General features: G+C 42.2%; 1 protein-coding gene and 1 long non-coding RNA gene across 3 annotated transcripts; one reads left to right on the forward strand and one right to left on the reverse strand.

Moving 5' to 3' along the window:
- Positions 1-322: 322 nt before the first annotated feature.
- LOC129604409 (uncharacterized) lies at positions 323-14,168 on the reverse strand. 2 transcript variants are annotated; one of them, XR_008695235.1, is made up of 5 exons: positions 12,785-14,168; positions 3,552-12,223; positions 2,799-2,961; positions 2,637-2,701; positions 323-2,468 (listed from the first exon to the last, which is right to left on the reverse strand). It is a non-coding gene; the product is annotated as an uncharacterized LOC129604409 (long non-coding RNA). The 2 variants fall into 2 exon arrangements; XR_008695236.1 differs by having other exon boundaries at positions 324-2,468; positions 3,552-11,959; positions 12,057-14,168.
- A 1,569-nt stretch (positions 14,169-15,737) lies between these two features.
- On the forward strand, positions 15,738-18,775 carry LOC114859842 (amine sulfotransferase-like). The gene is made up of 7 exons (XM_029157872.3): positions 15,738-15,835; positions 16,816-16,975; positions 17,051-17,256; positions 17,461-17,587; positions 18,217-18,311; positions 18,383-18,554; positions 18,632-18,775. The coding sequence occupies exons 2-7, from the start codon at positions 16,834-16,836 to the stop codon at positions 18,739-18,741; spliced, it is 852 nt and encodes a 283-aa protein (XP_029013705.1). The 5' UTR covers positions 15,738-15,835; positions 16,816-16,833; the 3' UTR covers positions 18,742-18,775.
- The last annotated feature ends 5,564 nt before the right edge of the window (positions 18,776-24,339 follow it).

A 24,339-nucleotide genomic window follows, 5' to 3' on the forward strand; every position in this document is an offset into this window, starting at 1 on the left:
GATGCCTGGGCGGAGGCGGAGGGTGGTGTTGCACCGGGATCGGCTGGCACCCTACCACCCGCTTGCCCCGGCGGGAGATGATGACGAGGGTGAGGACGACCCTCCACCTGTCATTTCTGGTGACAGTGACAGAGACACTAATGGACTTGGGACAATTTTGGACACTGGGGGTGGGGATCGGGGGAGGCCGGTGCGGCAACGGCGCCGGCCTGATCATTTAAGGGACTTTGTCACCGGGTCTGAGGTTAGTGGGGACACTTAAACCTCTTGGCGGGGGGCTGTGTAGCGATCCGGGGGGGGGGGGGGTGTACATAGTTTGGTTGACTGTTCCAGTTCGTATTGTGTTATGTGGCTCTTTTATTTTGAAGCGCAGATAGTTGCGTGATGTCAGGTGTGCTTCCGGGAGAAAGGAGCGGGAGTTTTTGTTCTGTGTAGTTCCGGGGGGCTTAAAAAGAGTGTGGTGAGACCTGTTGTGTCCCCGCTGTTGATATAAGAAAATAAAGGAGTGTTGTTCACACTGAGGCTCGTAACAATATTAAAGTTGCAAATTTACCATTTATCAGCACCAAAATCTAACACCACAGTTGCTACCAGAGCATTAGCATAGAAGCATCTCTGACAGCGTGGTGGGAATTTCTTAAAATTAATGAATCTTTGCTTGCTCTTTGCCAAAAAATACCTCTCGGAAACAATCCAGACATCACAGAAAACAGAAAGGCAATACACTTTCCAACTTGGCATATCAAATGGATAACAGATCTGAAACATGTTTGCACAAGAGACAAGTTTACCTCTTCTGAAGAATTTGTGTCCAACTATGAAATCACTAGTGCCAATTTCTTAACAACTAAAGTCAATGCAAAAACTAAGAATACTTCTATCTAAATCACCCCCAGCAATAGAACGATGTGTTGATATTTCAGGGAAGAGGACAGTATAAAAAATGTACATTTTAATTTCCAATGTTGATCATACAGTGAGCCTTCTGATCTCATGTTCGCCTGTGCAGCAATTTTGACAAGGAGTATGCGAACACCTGTCAACCTGGTTAAGCTGTGGTTAAGCAATAATGTGTAAATAAGGAAATTGTGTTGTTGTATGTCATGGCTATTATTAAGTAGATTGATGAGATTATGTATAACAATGCATACAGTATGTGTATGTAGATGATATATGTATATGAGTGTGTGCACATACCTTAACATTATTATTAGTATTAATATTAATTTCAAAAGTTAAACCACAGTACAGCAGTTGTTTAGTTATGAATGTGTCAACCTAATGTACATCCCTACTTATTTTGGCCTAATTTAGCAATTATAAATGGTCTGTGTTTTTAAACATTTGTTTATTTCGTTCACAGTTACTACTGTTTACCATTTTGATTAAACCTTATCAATTGAACACAGAACCACAGCAAACTAATCAAATACCAAAGTCTTAACATTATAACACAAAATAAAAAATAGTCTTTACTAGAAGTTGACAGATATGTTCATTTTACAAAGTCTGCACTCAGGTTTGCCGTCTGCGATGCTGTAAGGAAGCGCGATGCTGTGAGAGAACGCGAGACTCTGCGAGAACAGCACGAGAAATTCAACAAGGCGGCGCGACACCGGCAGTAAACAACAGCACGATCAACTATCAGGCAATTTAAATAAATAAATAAATACCTCATTCTACGGAAAACAATCAACCATCTTACCATTCTGCATAACACCGAAGAAAGTGCAACCAGCAGCCTTACTAACCTTGTAGTGGGACACTCAACACCTGAACAGGCTTTCCAAATCCAACTGTAAGTATAACTGATACTGATCACTACCAATATCAATAATGTATGAATATGGAAATTGTGGTGTTGTATGTCATGACTTTTATTAGGTAGTATGGGATATGTATAACAATGCATAAGTGTATGTATATATGATATGTATATGATTGTATGAGTATGTGCACATACCTTAGCACTATTATTGGTATTAGTATTAATCTCCAAGGTAAACCACAGTACAACAGGGGCCCGTTTCAAGAAGGAGGTTTTGTGGAAACTCTGAGTTTGTTAACCCCGAAATAACCAATAAAAGAAACTGAATACATGCAAATCATAATTTATTTGTTTTTTTTTTTCATTTCCTACAAATACAAAGGCAATTATTAGATCTTATGATTCTTTCAATAATTCATACAATTCACCTTTAACTATACACTAATCTCCAGCTTGTGTTTGGGAATTTCAATTTCTAGATCTGTCTTTTCAATATGGTGGTACAAGTATAACATTTCCTTGAGATTTAGTTTATACAAGTCAATAACCAGTAACTTAAAATACAGAAGATTTAGAGTTACAAGACATAGCTCCTCATTACTCTTACAGAATTAAACTCTGGCATTTACTGAACATAACTGACTGTGTGCATCTGTGCAGCAGAATGTGACAGGCCCTCCTCCTGCTGTTCTTTCCCACTCTAGGGCAGAGGGGAGATAATGAAGTCACTATGCTTGGAGATCAAGTTACATCCTTTAGGCTACGCAACACAAACATCAGAAATCATGTGATGTGTATAAACTGTATTAATATTACACTTTATAATACTGCTTATGATAATTTAAGCTTTATTAAATAGTATACTTACAACATCCTGGGCTTCTGTTGTGACAGGAGGATTCATATATTACCATATATATATACCATCAGAATCTGTTAAGACCAACAAAGAACCCAACCCAGACTCTAAGAAATGGATATATCAAAAGTAGGCTATGTAAAAAATCAAATATATAGGTAGGCCTCTTACATTTTACAAATGCACTTGTATCCTGGGGAGTGACTGGTTCTGATGAATTTCTTCAGCCTCTGCTTTCCAGTGTTCATGCTGAGAGCCATCTCCTCTGCATACATCAGAGGTGGAGGTGCAGGTCCTCCACCAATTGTTCTAGCCTCTGCCTTCTTTCTGTTGGCTGTTGTAGAAGTCAAATGATTTAACTGTGTGAAAACATTACAGCCATGTTGAAAATGCTGCTGCACTGCTATACTCTGCATGCTATTTAGTTATTTTTATTTAGTTATTTAATATGTCAAATGTTGTAAAGTCAGGTAGTCTACACCCATGACATGATTGTGCCTTATACCTGTTTGAATTATGTTTTTATATTTCATTTTAGCCACATTCTTTTATGCCTGCATGATTGCGCCTACATAAAAACTGAAATTAAATTCTTATATTATTACGTGTTTTGGGTAACTTTTAAAAACCTAATTAGATTAATGTAATAATTGCTGTCCATAAAACGTATTGGATTATTGAATTATCATTACTTTACAAATCCCACATCAACCACAACAGGAATTTTTAAAATGCATAGACATAACACTGCACTTTTAATTCATACAAACATCGGTATTTTATGCAATTACTGAAGTAACTCCTTAGATGAGTGAAAAAATACTTTACAAGTCCTTACTTTACGAGTGAAGTATATAACAACAATACTAAAATTATTTAGTAATTAGTTACGCTGAACACTGTATAATTAAAATGTAAACTTACGCATTGACTCGAGGAGCTATTTTCTTCTAAGCTAATTCTTTCTCTTTCGCCGCTGCAGCCGTGTTGCTTTTTCTACGGAATAAAGACTCGTAGTCGTTATATGCTTGACGTATCATATCCATTTCCGGACGTCTTTTGTTGTCCTGTTGCCATGGTGACTCGTAATATCTTCACTCCATTGATCAGGGCTTTGTATCGTCGCGGCGCACGCGCTTGACTCTGAGTCAGTCAACTCAGAATTGCTTAAACCAACTCTTTTCAGCTGTTCTGAAACCAAAAACTCCAGGTTTGCAAACTCAGAGTAAATCAACTCAGAGTTCAGTTTAAACCCAGAGTTTGTTAAACCTCCTTCTTGAACACACACACACCCTAAAGCTGAAACTTAACCTGTCCACCAACACAGCAACATCAAACATATTTGGGATTAGCTAAATAAACCATTAAATAAACCATAAATCAAGAAGAGTATATATATTTTATATATACCTCTCTTGTTAAAGCAAAGCTGTCCATCACAATATGGCATTCAGCTTAAGATATGCTGCTTGTTAAACTGCTGGACAGAACAAAAAAAAAGGTTTTCCTTCTCCATTATCATTGAACTGCATTCAAATGCTGCTTCTTTTTTGGTATTCTGTCATTATTTCACTTTTTTAATGTGCCTGCTTTTAAATCTGGCTCCTTATCTGTGTACCTGTACCATTAAGCTCCCTGTATTAGTAACGTCTGACCCTGTAACGTCTTTCACATAATGGTATGAGTCTAGTCTGTCCTCTCACGTGATTTACCAAATGCTGCATCCATAAAAATAGTCTCGCTTTACTGTGCACAGATTTTCCTGGCCAATAGCGGCTCTTCTCCTTCTTTACAAGGTATCGGCTCTTAGAGCAGACGCGTTTGTGCACGCTAACCACAGTCCAGACTCCACACGCTGCACCAGACAGCTTCAAACCTTTGCTCCAGTGGCTATGTGACTAACTATATTATTACTAACTATAGTTTTTATTATTTCTAGTTGTGATTTAGAACTGACATGGAGAAGATCAGCGATTACCTGACCAGGTATAAAAACCACACCTTTGTCACTGGTTTAACAACTGCAGAGCACATTGATTCGCTGCAGAGCTTTGAAGTACGAGACAGCGACATTTTCCTCGTGACTTACCCAAAGTCAGGTCAGTGAATATGAATTTTATCGTCTGAATTTCCAGTTTACTGTCCTGTACAAACTTTTAACTTTTGCTCCCAACAGGCACAATATGGACTCAGCAGATCATCATCTCCATCTGTGAGTTAGGTGGGGGTCTGAATAAATATACCAACAACTCCCATCAGATGCCGTGGCTGGAGTACCCGGTGGGCCACGACGACTACTCTCTGCGTCCGTCTCCGCGGCTCTTTTCCTCCCATCTCAAGCCCGCTCTCATGCCTCCAGGACTGAAGGACAAGAAGGCCAAGGTCTGTGTGGAAATACATTTTGTTATAAAAAAAGGTCAAGACATGGTTCTTGCCCTCAGTCTCTTCAATATATTGCTAGAATTAATTGATTGGACCCATGTTATCGTGTAGGTCTGAGGATAAATGTTGTTTTTATTATTATTAGTGCAACATGAGAAGAACATCAGTCATTTCTTTGTTCAAGCAGTGATTGTTGTTGCTTTGTCTTAGATCATCTACGTGATGCGTAATCTTAAGGACACCCTGGTCTCCTACTACCACTTCAGCACAACCTTAGCTGACCTGGAGACTCCAAAGAGCTTTGACTGGTGTTTTGAACAGTACATAAAAGGCAACGGTGAGATCCACTGGTTGAACGTTACGTCAAGACCATAAAATAGTCCAGATACATTATAGATATTAATATAGTGTTAAGAGCCTTTTTACTTTGAAATCTACAAATTGAGTTGTCTAAGAAATAATGGATTTATGTGCCTATTAATATTCAATCATCGTAGTAACTAATAGAATCTTCATAAATTGTTTGGTACATTTGAAGTTCTAATTTTAGAGCTGGAAGACAAAGAAAGCAACATGTGCATAAGCAAAGAAGCAGAGAGCCCGTCTCCAGGACAGAGTGTTCTTTTTAAACCTGGGTTCAACAGGGGTTGTTTGCTTATCATTCTGGCACCAACCGAGTGTTGTTTTTAGGAGAAGAAAGTTACAGTTTAATTGTTTATGTGGCGACCTGTACAGAGTGTTCCCTTCATTTTGTCAAAAGTCAATTGTGCGCCACGTTCTTGTGACAATGATGAGGACAAACAGTTCAGGATAATGAATGGATGGATGTACCACTGGGCAGCTTTCAGAAAACCATATGATCAAGTGATATAAATACAGTACACGTGAAATAATAAGAAATACAATTTCTAATTTTGCAGTTTCAGGATCATCCTGGTTTGACCACATCAGAGAATGGCATCTAGAGAAGGACCAGTACAACATCCTCTTCCTCACCTATGAAGACATGCTTCTGGTACAGTAACATGAGATCTGTGTGGGTTTTTGTCTGAGTCACCTTTTGTTAGTTCACTGTTTGTCTTTCAGGACCTGAAGGCAGCTGTAACAAAGATCTGCAGCTTCTTAGGGAAGAACCTCAGTGAAAAAGCCATTGAACAAGTGGTCGAAAAATGCACCTTCAGGACGATGAAGAAAGATCCAAAAGCCAACTACGAGTTTGTACCAAAAGAACGGTTCAGTGGAAGCTTCATGCGTAAAGGTAGCATGATAAAAACAGCCACATGTGCTGAATTATACAACCAGACATCAGATTCAGCTTTTGTTTTGCTGTTACAGGTCAGATCGGTGAATGGAAGAACATGTTCTCTCCTGCTCAGAGTGAGAGAGTCAATAAAATGCTGCAGGAGAAACTTGGTGACTTGTCACTGAAGCTCATCTGGGAATAAACATTAGCCACAGCAACTTTAGGACTTTTAATGTGATTTCTGCTGATGTCTGATGAAAATCACAAGAATGCACAAATAATAAAATGATGTATTACTTCTGAATGATGAGTTAATTCTTACACAGAAATGGTTGGAGCTCAGTTAAAGAAACTGTCAGCTTCCTCTGTCTACTTAATCTGGTTTTCACACTTCACCAGACAGCTGCAAACCTTTGCTCTAGACAATATCGTACGCAAACGTTTCAATTATTTGTAGCTGTGATTTAGAACTGACATGGAGAAGGTCAGTGATTACCTCAACAGGTACTGTCCTGTTGTACAACTTATCATATCCTTACCTCCTAACAGGCACAATATGGACTCAGCAGATCATCATTTCAATCTGAGTGTTAGGACTCTGGCATCCATGCCTCCAGGGGGGGCTCCGCCTCTCGTTTGTGTATCATGTGATTTCCTGTCAGTTCAACGTTATCACCTGTTTGTACTTGTGTTTATAGCCTTAGTTTGCACATTGTCTTTGTTGGTTCATTAAAGTTGCTACTGGACGTGGGCGTATGCCAGTTGTGCCAGTCTCATGTTTGGCCTTCCTGTCTTAAGTCAAGGAGTGTGTTCCAGAAAGCAGGGTTGATTAACTTTCTGCTAAAGCCGGAACTCTGGGTTGATTAACCCAGAACCTGCTTACCCTGAGTATGTCGGTTCCAAAATACCTGGGGCCCATTTCAAGAAGGAGGTTTTGTGGAAACTCTGAGTTTGTTAACCCCAAAATAAGTAAAACTCTGAGTTTTCGATTTCAGAAAGCGGGGTTACTTAAACCCGTAAAGCGGGGTAAGTTTAAACCCGTTTCAAGAAGCGGGGTAATGGAAACTCAGAGTCAGTTGCTATGGCAATGTGAACCTAACCTGGTCGGGAACAGGTTTTATTTGGGAAACCAAGAGTTTCCTTCGGTCTCCACCCCTTTTTAAAGTGAAAGTGTTTAAATATGTGGTGGAAATTTCCCATAAAGAGGCAGATAAGAGTGTTGTCCTTTTGTGCGATTTATTGAAATAATAAAGAAAATAAAAATAATAGGGAAAGCAAATAAAAAGCATGGATGTTGATCGTGCACATGAACAAACCAAAAACCAGCTCAGTGATCAGATCAGTGCAAACACCACAAAGGTGTGATGCAAAGAGCCCACGATCCTCAAGTTGCTTCTGCCTTTTAACCCCTTTCGTTGTTTGTGCCACCTTATCTCGCTGTGAGTGAGAATGTTTGCTTTCTCACTTCTGCATCATCATGTCTTGTTATCCAAAGAAAAGAGCACCGAGCTTCCAAGACAAGATGCATTGGCTTTAACAGCCTTGGGTCTGGTGGGGAGTCAGATAGGAAGGAGCCAGAGTCCGGGTGTAAAAGACAAACATATATCACAAATTATTAGTCAGTCAAATAATAAGGCAAAATTTTTCCATTACAAAATACCTTGTTTAATCTTTCAGTTCATTCATAGATTTCACCTATTTCTTCATGCAGAGACCAAAATTTCCGTTTCTTTTTTTTTTTTTTCTTTGTTCTGTCCAGCAGTTTAGCAAGCAGCATATATTATGCTGAATGCCATATTGTGATGGACAGCTTTGCTTTAACAAGAAGAGTATATATAGAATATATATACTCTTCCCGATTTATGGTTTATTTAATGGTTTATTTAGCTAATCCAAAATGTGTGTGATGTTGCTGTGTTGGTGGACAGGTTAGGTTTCTGCTTTAGGGTGTGTATGCAGGAGGATGGGGGGGGTAAGAGGTGCAACCAGCTGCTGAAACCAAGCAAATCTGTTAAGTAAACAATCGGAGCAAAACAAAAATAAAAAAATAAATAAGAAGCAGGGATGTACCTTAGGCTAACACATTCATAACTAAACAATTTTTGTACTGTGGTTTACCATTGGAGATTAATACTAATACCAATAATAGTGCTAAGGTATGTGCACATACTAATACAAACATATACATACAATATACATACATATGTGCATTATTATACATATCCCATACTACTTAATAAAAGTCATGACATACAATACCACAAATTCCATATTCACACATTATTCATAATGGTAGTGATAAGTGTCAATAATACTTACAGTTGGATTTGGAAAGTGTCCCACTACAAGGTTAGTAAGGCTGTAGCTTAACATTATTCACCCAAAGGGTGAGGCAGACGTTGGTGCATGAACAATGCCACTTGTGGAAGCCAGGGTGATGTGAGGGGCTCGGCCACTACGCCCATCCAGCAAGCAGAGGAAGGAATCCCAGCAGCCGGGGAGCCCACACACCTTCAGTTCCAGGAGGGCAGGTGTTGCGACCCAAGCCGCCCACACAGAGCCCCCCAGGCAGAGCTGCAGCAGCCACAGAGACAGCACCCGAGGCCAGAGTGGGCCACCGGGGGTCAACGCTGTCCGCCCCATGAGAACCAGGGGCAAACACTCCCCCCGGCGGGAGGGTCGGCCTGAAAGAGTAGAGCCCGAGGACCCACGGTCCGTAGGGAGCCCGCCAGAAGATGCCCCCGCGCGCAGAGTGGGGCCCGCCCCCAGTCCACCACCCCCAGACGAGCGGAGCGGGGCCTACCCCATCGGCCCGACCTCATCCCCTGGCGCCACCGCGGCCTGCAGCACAAGGCCAGCAATTGGTGGGGTCAGCAGAAAAGACACCACCCAGGCAGACGATCATCGTACCCCGGGCGAAAAACCGGACCCCCCACACTCCAACCGCACCACACGCATACCAACTCACACAAACACAGACGCATACACCCACCCACATGTGCAACACACATCATCACATCAACACAGACAAACACCATAGACTCTCTCACAACAAACTAGTCAATCATACGTGAACCAATGCACTCTCAGATACATTCTCGCACCCACACCAATTTCCGTTTCTAGAGGATCCTGTAGATGAGGACGCTGTGTTAATTCACACGGCATTGAATTTATGCCGCGAGAGGATTTTGACGCCACAAGTTAATTTTCTGTCATATCGCCGTGCATATTTATTTGAGCGGTACCGTTTTTCTCTAGACTCCATACCTACTCTATGTCAATAATCTTATCCACCCATACGTCAAACACATCACCCATCGTGGCCGTGCTTTTACATCCGAGCAGATTCTTTGTGTTGCGTTACGTTTTTGTTTTGCAAACGGTAGTTTTCTTTATAACATTGGAGATGCTGAGCACATTAGTGAAGCCACTGTTTGTAGAATAGTTGATCTCAAGCGCTTTCCTTGACACAAACTCCTTAAAGCCATTAAAGAGGAGTTTTACAGGATTGCAGGTATGTGGTAATTAATTTGTTTTATTGAGGCTAATCTGAAAAATGATGATCAGTTAATAACATCTTGCTGTGATCTGAAATAAACTGATAAATGTGCAGGTGCACTGACTACTCTTTCTAATGGTCACTGTAACTGACGTATCATTGTTTACATCACCAAGATCGTATGTGATGCTGCACATATTATTACAAACGTTTTTGGAACCGAAAGCTGAGGTTAATTACTAACTTACCCTCAAACTTACCTGGGTATGTCACATAACCCGCTTTCTGGAACACACCCCAGGGGCCCGTTTCAAGAAGGTGGTTTTGTGGAAACTCTGAGTTTGTTAACCCCGGAATGAGGAAAACTCTGAGTTTTCGGTTTCAGAAAGCGAGGTTACTTAAACCCGTAAAGTGGGGTAAGTTTAAGCCCGTTTCAAGAAGCGGGGTAATCGAAACCCAGAGTCAGTTACTATGGCAACTTACTCTGTGAACCAAACCTGGTCGCGAGCAGGTTTTATTCGGGAAACCCAGAGTTTCCTTCGGTCTCCGCCCCTTTTTAAAGTGAACAGTGTTTAAATACCTCGTTTAATCTTTCAATTCATTCATAGATTTCACCTGTTTCCTTCGCGCAGAGACCAAAATGTCCGTTTCTAGAGGATCCTGTAGATGAGGACGATGTATTAATTCACACGGCATTGAATTTACGCCGCGAGAGGATTTTAACGCCACGAGTTAATTTTCTGTCATATCGCAGTGCATATTTATTTGAGCGGTACCGTTTTTATCGAGACTTCATACATACAAACTTATTCACCCATACGTCAAACACATCACCCATCGTGGCCGTGCTTTTACATACGAACAGATTCTTTGTGTTGCGTTACGTTTTTTTTTTTGGCAAACGGTAGTTTTCTTTATAACATTGGAGATGCTGAGCATGTTAGTGAAGTCATTGTATGTAGAAAAGTTCTACATACAAAAGTTCTACATACAATGTTACAGAAGTAACTGACATTACATTGTTTACATCACCAAGATCATATGTGATGCTGCACATATCATAAACGTGAATTCATGAATATATCGTGAGTCAACCCTAAATAACAGCCTGCACTGGGGTAAGTACATGTATGTCCTATAGACTTATTTCAATGCATGCACTCACACTCACAGGAACACTTCTATGCAGCACTAAAGTAATGTGAACTTTCTTCTAGGAGAGATTGACAGCTTTCTGCTGGAGATAGGGGTTAATGCCAGCCCACACTACTGACCCCTCACCCAGAACCTGAAGCAGGCCCCCAGCAGCACTTTAATGTGGCCCTGCAGAATAAGAGCCCAGGGGGAAATGACCATAGGCCTGTTGAAAGCACGTCTTCAGTGCCTACGTCACCTCAGGGTAACACCTGAGAGGCCTGTGACATTATTGGGACATGTGTTGTTCTCCACATTATTGCAATTATTAGAGAGGAGCAACACCCTGCCCTACAAATACAAGACTCTGAGGAAGGCTCCTTCCATCATGGTAATCTGCAGAGTGGATGGACAGTCAGATGTGATTTGCTTTAATGTCTTAATCAACCATCACCACCAATAAAAGAAACTGAATAGATGTAAAACATAATTTATTTGTTTTTTTCCATTTCCTACAAATACAAAGGCAATTGTTAGATTTTATGATTCTTCTTCCAATAATTCATACAATTCACCTTTAACTATACACTCATCTCCAGCTTGTGTTTGGGAATTTCAATTTCTAGATCTGGCTTTTCAATCTTGTGGTACAAGTATAACATTTCCTTGAGATTTAGTTTATACAACTCAATAACCGGTAAATTAAAATACAGAAGATTTAGAGTTACATGACATAGTTCCTCATTACTCTTACAGAATTGAACTCTGGCATTTACTGAACATCACTGAACTGTGTGCATCTGTGCAGCAGAATGTGACTGACCTCCTCCTGCTGTTCTTTCACACTCTGGGGCAGAGGGGAGATAATAATGTATACTTGTATACTTGGAGATCAAGTTACATCATTTAGGCTACGCAACACAAAAATCAGAAATCATGTGCTGTGTATAAACTGTATTAATATTACACTTTATAATACTGCTTATCACAATTTAAGCTTTATTTAGTATGATGCTCACAACATTCTGGGTTTCTGTTGTGACAGGAGGATTCATATATTACCATCAGAATCTGTTAAGACCAACAAAGAACCCAACCCAGACTCTAAGAAATTAATATATCAAAAGTAGGCTATGTAAAAAATCAAATATATAGGTAGGCCTCTTACATTTTACAAATGCACTTGTATCCAGGGGAGTGACTGGTTCTGATGAACTCCCTCCAGAAATTCCTTTAGCCCCTGCTTTCCAGTGTTCAGGGTGAGGCCCTTCTCCTCTGCATGCGTCAGTGCAGGTCCTCCACCAGTTGTTCTAGCCTCTGCCTTCTTTCTGTTGGCTGAGTAGAGGTCAAATGATTTAACTGTGTGAAAACATTACAGCCATGTTGAAAATGCTGCTGCACTGCTATACTCTGCATGCTATTTAGTTATTTAATATGTCAAATATTGTAAAGTCAGGTAGTCTACACCCATGATATGATGGTGCCTTACCTGTTTGAATTATGTTTTTATATTTCATTTTTAGTCACGTTCTTTTATGCCTGCAGGATTGTGCCTACATGAAAACTGAAATTAATTTCTTATATTATTACGTGTTTTGGGTAACTTTTAAAAACCTAATTAGATTAATGTAATAATTGCTCTCCATAAAACGTATTGGATTATTGAATTATCATTACTTTACAAATCCCACATCAACCACAACAGGAATTTTAAAAATGCATAGACATAACGCTGCACTTTTAATTCATACAAACGTCGGTATTTTATGCAATTACTGAAGTAACGCCTTAGATGAGTGAAAAAGTCTTTACTTTACGAGTGAAAAATGACAACAATACTAAAATTATTTAGTATTTAGTTACGCTGAACACTGTATGATTAAAATGTAAACTTACGCATTGACTCGAGCAGCTATTGTCTTCCAAGCTAATTCTTTCTCTTTCGCCGCTGCAGCCGTGTTGCTTTTTCTACGGATTATAGACTCGTAGTCGTTATATGCTTGACGTATCATATCCATTTCCGGACGTCTTTTGTTGTCCTGTTGCCATGGTGACTCGTAATATCTTCACTCCATTGATCAGGGCTTTGTATCGTCGCGGCGCACGCGCTTGACTCTGAGTCAGACAACTCAGAGTTGCTTAAACCAACTCTTTTCAGCTGTTCTGGAACCGAAAACTCCAGGTTTGCAAACTCAGAGTAGATCAACTCAGAGTTTCGTTTTAACTCAGAGTTTGTTAAACCTCCTTCTTGAAACGGGCCCCAGGTTTGTCTAGTCTGTGTGTTGTGTTATTTGTTATGTGTTCTTAGTTTGGGTAGTGATGGGTAGATGAGGCGTCAGGAAGCGTTTCGACACGTTGCAAAACTGTATTGATACTGTGTCACTGAATACTAACACCTTCTGGACTTTAAAACTCCCTACAGGCAACCTACAGTAGTTGATGGACTCAGCTGACACTGATTTGATGACTTAATGTATACAATAATATAATTTCAGCCATTGTATGTTATATAGTATTATTTCATATCTTAATTTAAATTTTAAAATTGATATTTTTAGATACAGTCAATAAAATGGACATGTATTTTAACGTAAAAATCTAAGTGAACATGTGAATGAAGATGCCTTTTTTGTTGTTTTTAAACACATTTAGTCTGCCTGCCCACTGCAATGAGGAGATCTTGTCAAAGGTTATCTAGAAACAACACACTGGCATTTTAGTACACGATTTCCAAATAACAAGAAACAAATAATGCTGAATAACATGCATGAAGTGGGTGTAGCTTCTGTTCTGCCTGCAGTCTACTGACGGCCTCATTGCACCAGACTTCCTTCTCCCTGGACACTTCCTCCAGCTCTTCCGGTGGAACCCCAAGATGTTCCCAGGCCAGCCGACAGACGGAGTCTTTCCAGTGTGTCCTGGGTCTTCCTCAGGGCCTCCTACCGGGGGGACATGCCCGGAACACCTCCCCAGGGAGGCGTCCAAAAGCCATCCAAACCAGATGCCCGAGCCACCTCAACTGGCTCCTCTTGATGTGGAGAAGTAGCGACTCTACTCCGAGCTCCTCCCGGGTGACAGAGCTCCTCACCTTATCTCTAAGGGAGCGCCCAGCCACCCTACGAAGCAAGCTCATATAAGCCGCTTGTATCCGTGACCTTGCCCTTTTGGTAATGACCCAAAGCTCATGACCATAGGTGAGGGTAGGAACGTAGATTGACCGGTAAATTGAGAGATTTGCCTTTCGGCTCACTGCATTACTGGAGCCGCTGCACCAATCCGTCTGTCAAACTCATGCTCCTTCCTTTCCTCAATCGTGAAGAAGATACCCAAGATACTTAAACTCCTCCACTTGGGGCAGCAACTCTTCTCCAACTCTTCTTCCTCCTAGAGGGGGCAAACCACCTTGTTCCGGTCGAGAACCATGACCTCAGATGTGGAGGAACTGATTCTCATCCCAGCCGCTTCACACTCAGCTGCAAACCGCACCAGCGCACGCTGGAAGTCCTGGACCAATGAAGCCAACAGGACAACATCATCTGCAAAAAAGCAGAGATGCTATCCTGCGGTCCCCAAACCTGACCCCCTCCGGTCCCTGGCTGCGCCTAGAAATTCTGAACAGAACCGGTGACAAAGGGCAGCCCTGCCGAAGTTCAACATGTACCGGGAACAGGTCTGACTTATTGCTGGCAATGCGAACCAAGCTCCTGCTCCGGTTGTACAGAGACCAAACAGCCCTTAGCAAAGAGCCCTGGACTCCATACTCTCGGGGCAACCCCCACAGGATGTCACGAGGGACGCGGTCAAATGCCTTCCACAAAACACATGTAGACTGGTTGGGCAAACTCCCACAAACCCTCAAGCACCCTGCTGAGGGTATAAAGCTGGTCCAGCGTTCCACGACCAGGCCGAAAACCTCATTGTTCCTCATGTATCCGAGGTTTGACTATCGGCCGAATTCTCCTCTCCAGTAACCTGGCATAGACTTTCTCAGGGAGGCTGAGAAGTGTGATCCCCCTATAGTTGGATGCACTCTCCTGTCCCCCTTTTTGTGAAGAGGGACAACCACCCCGGTTGTCCAGTCCAGTGGAACTATCCCCCTCGTCCACGCGACGTTGCAGAGGCGTGTCACCCAAGACAGCGCCACAACATCCAGAGACTTGAGGTACTCAGGATGGATCTCATCCAACCCTGCTGCAACAGCTACCCACTTCCACTGAAAACAGAATTGGTAAAGAACTGCTTCCCCCTCCTGAGGCGCCGAACACTTTGCCAGAATCTCTTTGAGGCCGAGCGATAGTCCTCCTCCATGGTTTCGCCGAACTCCTCTCAGGGGCGAGTTTTTGCCTCCGCAACGGCACAGGCTGCAACACGCTTGGCCTGCCGGTACCCATCAGCTGCCTCAGGAGTCCCACAGGTCAACCATACCTGGTAGGACCCTTTCTTCACCCTCTCAGCTTCATCCCTTACCTCTGGCGTCCACCACCTGGTTCGGGGATTACCACCACGACAGGCACCGGAGACCCTACGTCCACAGCTCCGGATGGCCGCGTTGACGATGGAGACGGAGAACGTGGTCCACTTGGACTCTATCTCTCCAACCTCCCTCGGAATCGAAGCTCTCCCGGAGGTGTGAGTTAAAGGTCCGTCTGACAGAGGGTTCAGCCAGGCGATCCCGACAGACCCTCACAATACGTTTGGGCCTGCCAAGTCGTTCCAGCCTCCTTCCCTGCCAGCGGATGTTTAGTGAGTGCCTCTCGTTTGAGTCTTAGTCCTCAGTACTGTATATAACAGTGAGTTAGGTGGGGGTCTGAATAAATATCCCAACACCTCCCATCAGATGCCGTGGCTGGAGCACACAGAGGGCCAGACGACTATTCTCTGCGTCTGTCTCCCCGACTCTTTACTTCCCATCTCATGCCTCCAGGACTGTAGAACAAGAAGGCAAAGGTCTGTCTGTCATTTTTATGAAGTAAATTATGTTGTACAGTAAGTTGCGGACTAACAAATATGCTGCTGGTGAAAGTGTCGATAAACGACCTGCTTAACTTAGAGCTTAAAGACAGGCCGGAAAAACAAACCAGCATCCCATATTATGCCAAACAACAGAGACGTTGGTGAGACTAACAGGACCCATATGCACAATCATAGGTCAGAATAAACTGTTAAGAAATGACAAGAAGAGACTATGACAAAAATGAACGAAAATCAGGAGAACAGAGCAATTATGATTGTGTGCCTTTATATTTTGGCCTAATTTAGCAATTATAAATGGTCTGTTTTTAAACATTTGTTTTTTCCGTGTTTTAATGAAAGCCTTATTTTAATGCAGTTTTTTTAATTTCAAAAAACACACAGTCACCACTGTTCATCAATTTAAATAAACTGTATCAATTGAACACAGAATCACAGCAAACTAATCAAATACCAAAGTCTTAACATTATAACACATTAGAAAATAGTCTTTAGTGCAAGTTGACAGATATGTTCGTTTTACAAAGTCTGCACTCAGGTTTGCCGTCTCCAATATCCTTGAACTGCATCCAAATGCTGCTTCTTTTTCGGTATTCGGTCAATATTTCACTGTTTTACTGAATACCTGTTTCCGAGAGATTTTCTAACGCGGGAGCGCGTACCGCCTCATTAAAGAGAATTACGACAAATCTTTCCGTTGTTTACACAAATTCTAAAATTGTGGCATCACTACGTCCACTAGAAAATGTGTAGCGGATAATATTTACAAGTTATGGCTTTTTGAAAACGAAATAAGCAGCTGTAGTCCTACACAAACCGAGCTAAACGCTTTAACGAGGCGGTGCGCGCTCCCGCGTCAGGAAATCAATTTCTGGCAGTCAACCCTAACCCCTTAAGCACAATCCAGACTCCAGTGGTTATGTGACTAACTATGCAAATGTTTCTATTATTTCTAGTGGTGATTTAGAGCTGACATGGAGAAGATCAGCGATTACCTCAACAGGTATAAAAATCACACCTTTATAAAAGGTTTAACAACTGCAGAGCACATTGATTCACTGCAGAGCTTTGAAATACGAGACGGCGACATTTTTGCCGTGACTTACCCAAAGTCAGGTCAGTGAATTTGAGGTAGATTGTCTGAATTTACTGTCCTGTACAGTACAACGTTTGGACTTTTCTTTCTAACAGGAACAATATGGATTCAGCAGATTGTCATCTCCATCTGTGAATTAGATGGTAGTTTGAATAAAAATGAAGTCAACCCGAAGCAGATGCCGTGGCTGGAGCACAGTTATGTCCACGATGACTATACTCTGCGTCCGTCTCCGCGACTCTTTTCCTCCCATCTCAGGCCGACACTCATGCCTCCAGGACTGAAGGACAAGAAGGCGAAGGTCTGTGTGAAATTGCAGTAGAACATTAACTTTTGTTGTACAGCGATTAGAGGTTAAAACTTTAGATTCTGTATTTTACATGTTCTACACACTCTTTGGGCTTGGTATCGTACTGGCTGGTGAATTGTTTAAATAATTATTAAAAGAGGAAGTACAGTGTGTGCTGGAGCAGGTTAAACAATGAATGTTGTTGCTTTGTCTCAGATCATTTACGTGATGCGTAATCCTAAGGACACCCTGGTCTCCTACTACCACTTCAGCACAACCTTAGATGACCTGGAGACTCCAAAGAGCTTTGACTGGTGTTTTGAACAGTACATGAAAGGCAACGGTGAGATCCACTGGTTGAATGTTACGTCAAGACCATAAAATAGTCCAGATACATTATGTATATTAATATATTATTAGGAGCCTCTTTTACTTTAAAATCTATAAATTGAGTACATTTCAAGTTGTGGTTGAAATTACACACAAATATCCAATCAAGCGCTATACCATAATTTCAGAGCTGTAAGACAGAGAAAGCAACATGTGCATAAGCAAAGAAGCAGAGAGCTCGTCTCCAGGACAGAGTGTTCTTTTTAAACCTGGGTTCAACAGGGGTTGTTTTTTTTATCATTTTGGCACCAACCGAGTGTTGTTTTTAGGAGGCTGATGTGAAAATGCGTGTACTTTAGAGGACATCAAAAGAACAGACTGTTCTGTTCACATTGTCCAAAGTGAAACTGAAGATGTTAGAAATTTATAGTTTACTTGTTCATGTGGTGTCCTGTACAGTGTTCCCTTCATTTTGTCAAAAGTCAATTGTGCGCCACTTCCTTGTGACAATGATGAGGACAAACAGTTCAGGATGATGGATGGATGGATGTACCACTGGGCGGCTTTCAGAAAACCATATGATCAAGTGATATAAATATAGTACACAAAAAGAAATAAGAAATACAATTTCTAATTATGCAGTTCCAGCATCGTCCTGGTTTGACCACATCAGAGAATGGCATCTAGTGAAGGACCAGTACAACATCCTCTTCCTCACCTATGAAGACATGCTTCTGGTACAGTAACGTGAGATTTGTGTGGGTTTTCATCTAAGTCACCTTTTGTTAGTTCACTGTTTGTCTTTCAGGACCTGAAGGCAGCTGTAACCAAGATCTGCAGCTTCTTAAGGAAGAACCTCAGTGAAGAAGCCATTGAACAAGTGGTCGAAAAATGCACCTTCAGGACGATGAAGAAAGATCCAAAAGCCAACTACGAGTTTGTACCAAAAGAACGGTTCAGTGGAAGCTTAATGCGTAAAGGTAGCATGATAAAAACAGCCACATGTGCTGAATTATACAACCAGACATCAGATTCAGCTTTTGTTTTGCTGTTACAGGTCAGATCGGTGACTGGAAAAACATGTTCTCTGCTGCTCAGAGTGAGAGAGTCGATAAAATGCTGCAGGAGAAACTTGGTGCCTTGTCATTGAAGTTCATCTGGGAATAAACATTAGCCACAGCAACTTCAGGTTTTAATAGTTTTTTGTGTTTTCTGCTGATGTCTGGTGAAAATCACAAGAATGCACAAATAATAAAATATTGTATTACTTCTGAATGATGAGTTAATTCTTACACAGAAATGGTTGGAGTGCAGTTAAAGAAACTGTCAGCTTCCTCTGTCTACTTAATCTGGTTTTTACACTCCACCACACAGGTGCAAACCTTTGCTCTAGACAATATCGTATCGAACGTTTCAATTATTTGTAGCTGTGATTAAGAACTAACATGGAGAAGGTCAGTGATTACCTCAACAGGTACTGTCCTGTTGTACAACTTATCATATCCTTACCTCCTAACAGGCACAATATGGACTCAGCAGATCATCATTTCAATCTGAGTGTTAGGACTCTGGCATCCATGCCTCCAGGGGGGGCTCCGCCTCTCGTTTTGTGTATCATGTGATTTCCTGTTGGTAATCAGTTCATTGTTGTCACCTGTTTGTACGTGGGCGTACGCCAGTTGTGCCAGTCTCATGTTTGGCCTTCCTGTCTTAAGTCAAGGGGTGTGTTTCAGAAAGCAGGGTTGATTAACTTTCTGCTAAACCCGGAACTCTGGGTTGATTAACCCAGAACCTGCTTACCCTGAGTATGTCGGTTCCAAAATACCTGATAAGAGTTAGGTTAATATACCTCCTGTCGGTAACCCAGACTTAATGCACGTGCACGACGTATATATATATATAAGACATTGTCAATGGATCGCCGAATTCATGAGTCACCATGGAAATCCGAAGCAGCGTATTTCAACGACGGAGTTGGAGGTTTTAATGCAGAGATTGAAGAATTTAAGCTGATTATTAATAGAAAAAGCAACACAGCTGCATCGGCGAAGGAAAAAAAATTAAAAGTAAATTGAGGTTATTTAATTATTGTTATGTTGCCCTCTTCTCTTTCATTGTAAAGGAAAAATTCAACATAACTTCCAAATCGTTTTGTACTATTATTTCCATGAGATTCTAATAATATTAGATAATAGTAATATTATTGTTTAATAAGGTGTAATCCTTCTGGAGCAAGAGGAACTCTGTCCCAAGTCAAACTGAAACACAAAATCCTACAAAAAGGTAAGATTTGATTACACAATTACAGGATCTATATCTTGCATAGACGTCTACAATGTTGTAGTACTCTAATTTTATTTTACATTGATCTTATGGGTTGCCTTGTCTTGCAGTCACTGATGGACGGATTGTATTACTGGACCCTCCAGAAAGCACACAGTCTGGGACATTGTGTGAAGCAATGTAAATAATATTCCATTTTATTTTTAAGGACATGAAGAAATGATGAGTGTTATGGTGCAGAAACCTTAATAAAAGTTATTCTGACAAATCATGTGTCTTAAGAGTCTTCCATCTCTGTGGTCTACTTGGTTCACTACTGGATCCTCATGGTCATCTTTAGCAGGACAAGGAGGGTGGCTCTCCTCGTATTGTGGCAATGTTGTGAAGGACAACACAATCCACTATATTGTCACATGCCCTCTCTGGACTGACCCTGAGACCACGCAGACACTGGAACCTCGCCTTCATGATGCCTGTGGTCATGTCCACCTTGGCCGTGTTCTGCTGCTGCTGTGGGCCCGGTTGAACCGTGTCTGTGGTCCAGGCTCAGGTTCAGGGTAGGGTGTCATTAAATAGGGCAGACGAGGGAACCCTCTGTCCCTCAGCCATTGTAGTGTCCTGTAATGATTGAAATGTGTAAAACAATAAAACTATACAGTAAAAACATGAACTTGTGTAAATTACAACATACCCTGTTGAAACATATGACATAGTGATGATTCCCTGAAGATTCTGGAATTATGCACTGACCCTGATCATTTGGCTTCAACATTAGTGATGAGATGGGTTGCATCAAATATTACTTAGTTAATGGAAACAGTAATGAGTTTAATGGTCTTTAAACCAAAAGATTCTGAACAGGAAATAATAGTTACCTGCACATTGATACTGTGAAATGACTTCCTAATAACATAGTCTCCCTCATTGACTGAAGGAGCTTTAATAGGAATGTGGGTGCTATCGATGCACCCAATCAGGTTTGGAAACTCTGAAATGTAAAGCAATAAAGAAATACGGAAAGTGTGCATGTGCGCAGTACGTCCGAGGTGTACGTATTAAAATATGTGCCATAGAATATCATAGAAAGGACAAACATGCCACTCCAAAATGTCCTGATGCAGGAAACGAAGAGCTGCGCACAGAATGCTGTCTGTGGTAAGCGCAGACCCGCATTTGTTAAGTTTGAGATGAAATGTTTCAAATGGTTTATTAAATACATTAACGATTCTTTAGAAAAATGATAACGCTCCCTCCTTCAAATTATTTTCATATGAAAAACATATGAAAAAACATTGATAAGTGGCTAAACATATGAAAAACATATGAAAAGACATATGAAAACACATTGATAAGTGGCTTTATGACCCTCTCACGGTGGAAAAATAATATAATAAGCTGTGCCTTTAAATCCACGGGCTCGTCATCAAACGTCCACGCCCTGTTCAGTAACCTCCGAAACGAACTTACCCCGAAACATAACCTGCTCCGGAGCAGAGAGTAAGTTGCTATGGTCACATACATAACCTGAATTTACCTCCTTTTTTGGAACCGAAAACTGAGGTTAATCACTAACTTACCCTCAAACCTACCTGGGTATGTCACATAACCCGCTTTCTAGAACACACCCAGGTTTGTCTAGTCTGTGTGTTGTGTTATTTGTTATGTGTTCTTAGTTTGGGTAGTGATGGGTAGATGAGGCGTCAGGAAGCGTTTCGACACGTTGCAAAACTGTATTGATACTGTGTCACTGAATACTAACACCTTCTGGACTTTAAAACTCCCTACAGGCAACCTACAGTAGTTGACGGACTCAGCTGACACTGATTTGATGACTTAATGTATACAATAATATAATTTAAGCCATTGTATGTTATATAGTATTATTTCATATCTTAATTTAAATATTAAAATTGATATTTTTAGATACAGTCAATAAAATGGACATGTATTATAACGTAAAAATCTAAGTGAACATGTTGTGAATGAAGATGCCTTTTTTGTTGTTTTTAAACAAATTTAGTCTGCCTGCCTACTGCAATGAGGAGATCTTTTTAGTACACAATTTCCAAACAACAAGAAACAAATAATGCTGAATAACTTCAGTGATGTGGGTGTAGACAGCTGCTATTCCGCCTGCAGTCTACTGACTGCTTCATTGCACTTAGAGGAACTGCGGAACCAGAGTGATGCTGCGCTTTGTTGCTGGGGTCAACACACTGAGGTGGTTTTGTTTAAATAGGAAAGTTCTGTCAAACAAATGCGACATTTAACCTGCATAAAATAATATGATTATTAAACTAAGAGTCACTTTGAAATTAATCTGAATTTAATTAATTAATTTATTAATTCATTAATACAGTTTGAGTTTTTTTTTAAATTAAATCAAAAAAGACACCTTATTTTCCAATATGAGATGAATTATGGATGACTTTGACGATGAACGGCAAACACTCAGGGATTCCTTTCGGCGGATGCATACCGACACATGCGCTTCCTTATAAACACAGTCTGGCGCGTCAGACAGTGACTGATACAGAAACTGTATCGGTCACGTGCTTTCCCAACGCAATTTGCACCCAACACAGTGTTTCGCACTATGAGCTTGACCCATGCACCGACGCATCGGTGTTGTCGGACCCATCACTAGTTTTGAGTAACTTACTTAGTTCACCCCTTCTCTGCAGTGATTTTCAGTTTTGCTATTTATGTCTATTGGTTCCTGTGTATTTACGTACTTGTCTTATTCTGCTCTTAGCAGCACCCTGGGTTTATTACATTCTTTTTGTTCTTTTTGGTAATATTAAAGCTATTTGTATTCAGGTTTCTGTCCCTGGGTTGTTGCGTTTCGGGCCACCCTCCATCCATCCATTTTCATCTGCTTATCCGGGGCATGGTCGCGGAGGCAGCAGTCTGAGCAGAGAGTTCCAGACTTCCTTCTCCCTGGACACTTCCTCCAGCTCTTCCGGTGGGACCCCAAGACGTTTTCACAGGCCAGCCGAGAGACGTAGTCTCTCCAGTGTGTCCTGGGTCTTCCTCAGGGCCTCCTACCGGGGGAAACATGCCCGGAACACCTCCCCAGGGAGGCGTCCAGGAACCATACAAACCAGATGCCCGAGCCACCTCAACTGGCTCCTTTTGATGTGGAGGAGCAGCGACTCTACTCCGAGCTCCTCCCGGGTGACAGAGCTCCTCACCTTATCTCTAAGGGAGCGCCCAGCCACCCTACGGAGCAAGCTCATTTCAGCTGCTTGTATTCGTGACCTTGCCCTTTCGGTCATGACCCAAAGCTCATTACCATAGGTGAGGGAAGGAACATAGATTGACCGGTAAACTGAGAGCTTTGCCTTTTGGCTCACTGCATTACTGGAGCCGCTGCACCGATCCATCTGTCAAACTCATGCTCCTTCCTTTCCTCACTTTCCTTAAGTACCCAAGATACTTAAACTCCTCCACTTGGGGTAGCAACTCTTCTCCAACTCTTCTTCCTCCTGGAGGGGGCAAACCACCTTGTTTCCGGTCGAGAATCATGACCTCAGATGTGGAGGAACTGATTCTCATCCCAGCTGCTTCACACTCAGCTGCAAACCGCACCAGCGCATGCTGGAGGTCCTGGACCAATGAAGCCAACAGGACAACATCATCTGCAAAAAGCAGAAATGCTATCCTGTGGTCCCCAAACCAGAACCCCTGCAGCCCCTGGCTGCGCCAAAAATTCTGAACAGAACCGGTGACAAAGGGCAGCCCTGCCGAAGTCCAACATGCACAGGGAACAGGTCTGACTTATTGCTGGCAATGCGAACCAAGCTCTTGCTCCGGTTGTACAGAGACCGAACAGCCCTTAGCAAAGAGCCCTGGACACCCCCCACAGGATGTCACGAGGGACGCTGCTCTGCCACCAAAGAGCTTACCTACTACCTCGATGACCTCCGCCTGGGTGATGGGCGAGTCCGCCTCTGAGTCCCCTGCCTCTGCTTCCTCAGCAGAAGACCTGTCGAAGGGTGCTGGCTAATGGAGGTGACGATTTGAGTGCGTTGGCCTCAGTGCGCCGACGAGCCCGACGTCCCCTGGGTTTGACGCTCCTTCCCCGGCCCGACTGAAGTGGCACGGTCTCCGTGCCGAAGCATAGGGCTAGCCCCGACACATCAACACACGCACCCCAGCGGGTTAGCAGGTCTAGGCCGATGATGCACTCGTCACGGATGTCAGCAAGCCAAACTCATGGCTCACCTCTAGCTCCTTCACAGTGACCTGCAGCGCCCGTTTTCCTGGCATCACAGTCTTTTCCCCAGTAACAGTCACTAGTTCTGTTGTAGTGGGGGTCCACCCCTCCGGGAGTGGACCGGTTGTGCCCGGGAGAAACCCCCGTCGCAGCAAGCAGATGGTAGACCCCGTATCCACCAGGGCCCGACATTGCTGATCCTCTATAACACAGTCCACATATAGTCCTTTAATAAATCCGCAGCGACCCACTGTGTGGAAGTT

Source organism: Betta splendens, chromosome 8 (genome assembly GCF_900634795.4).
Source record: "Betta splendens chromosome 8, fBetSpl5.4, whole genome shotgun sequence".
NCBI classification, from domain to species: domain Eukaryota; kingdom Metazoa; phylum Chordata; class Actinopteri; order Anabantiformes; family Osphronemidae; genus Betta; species Betta splendens.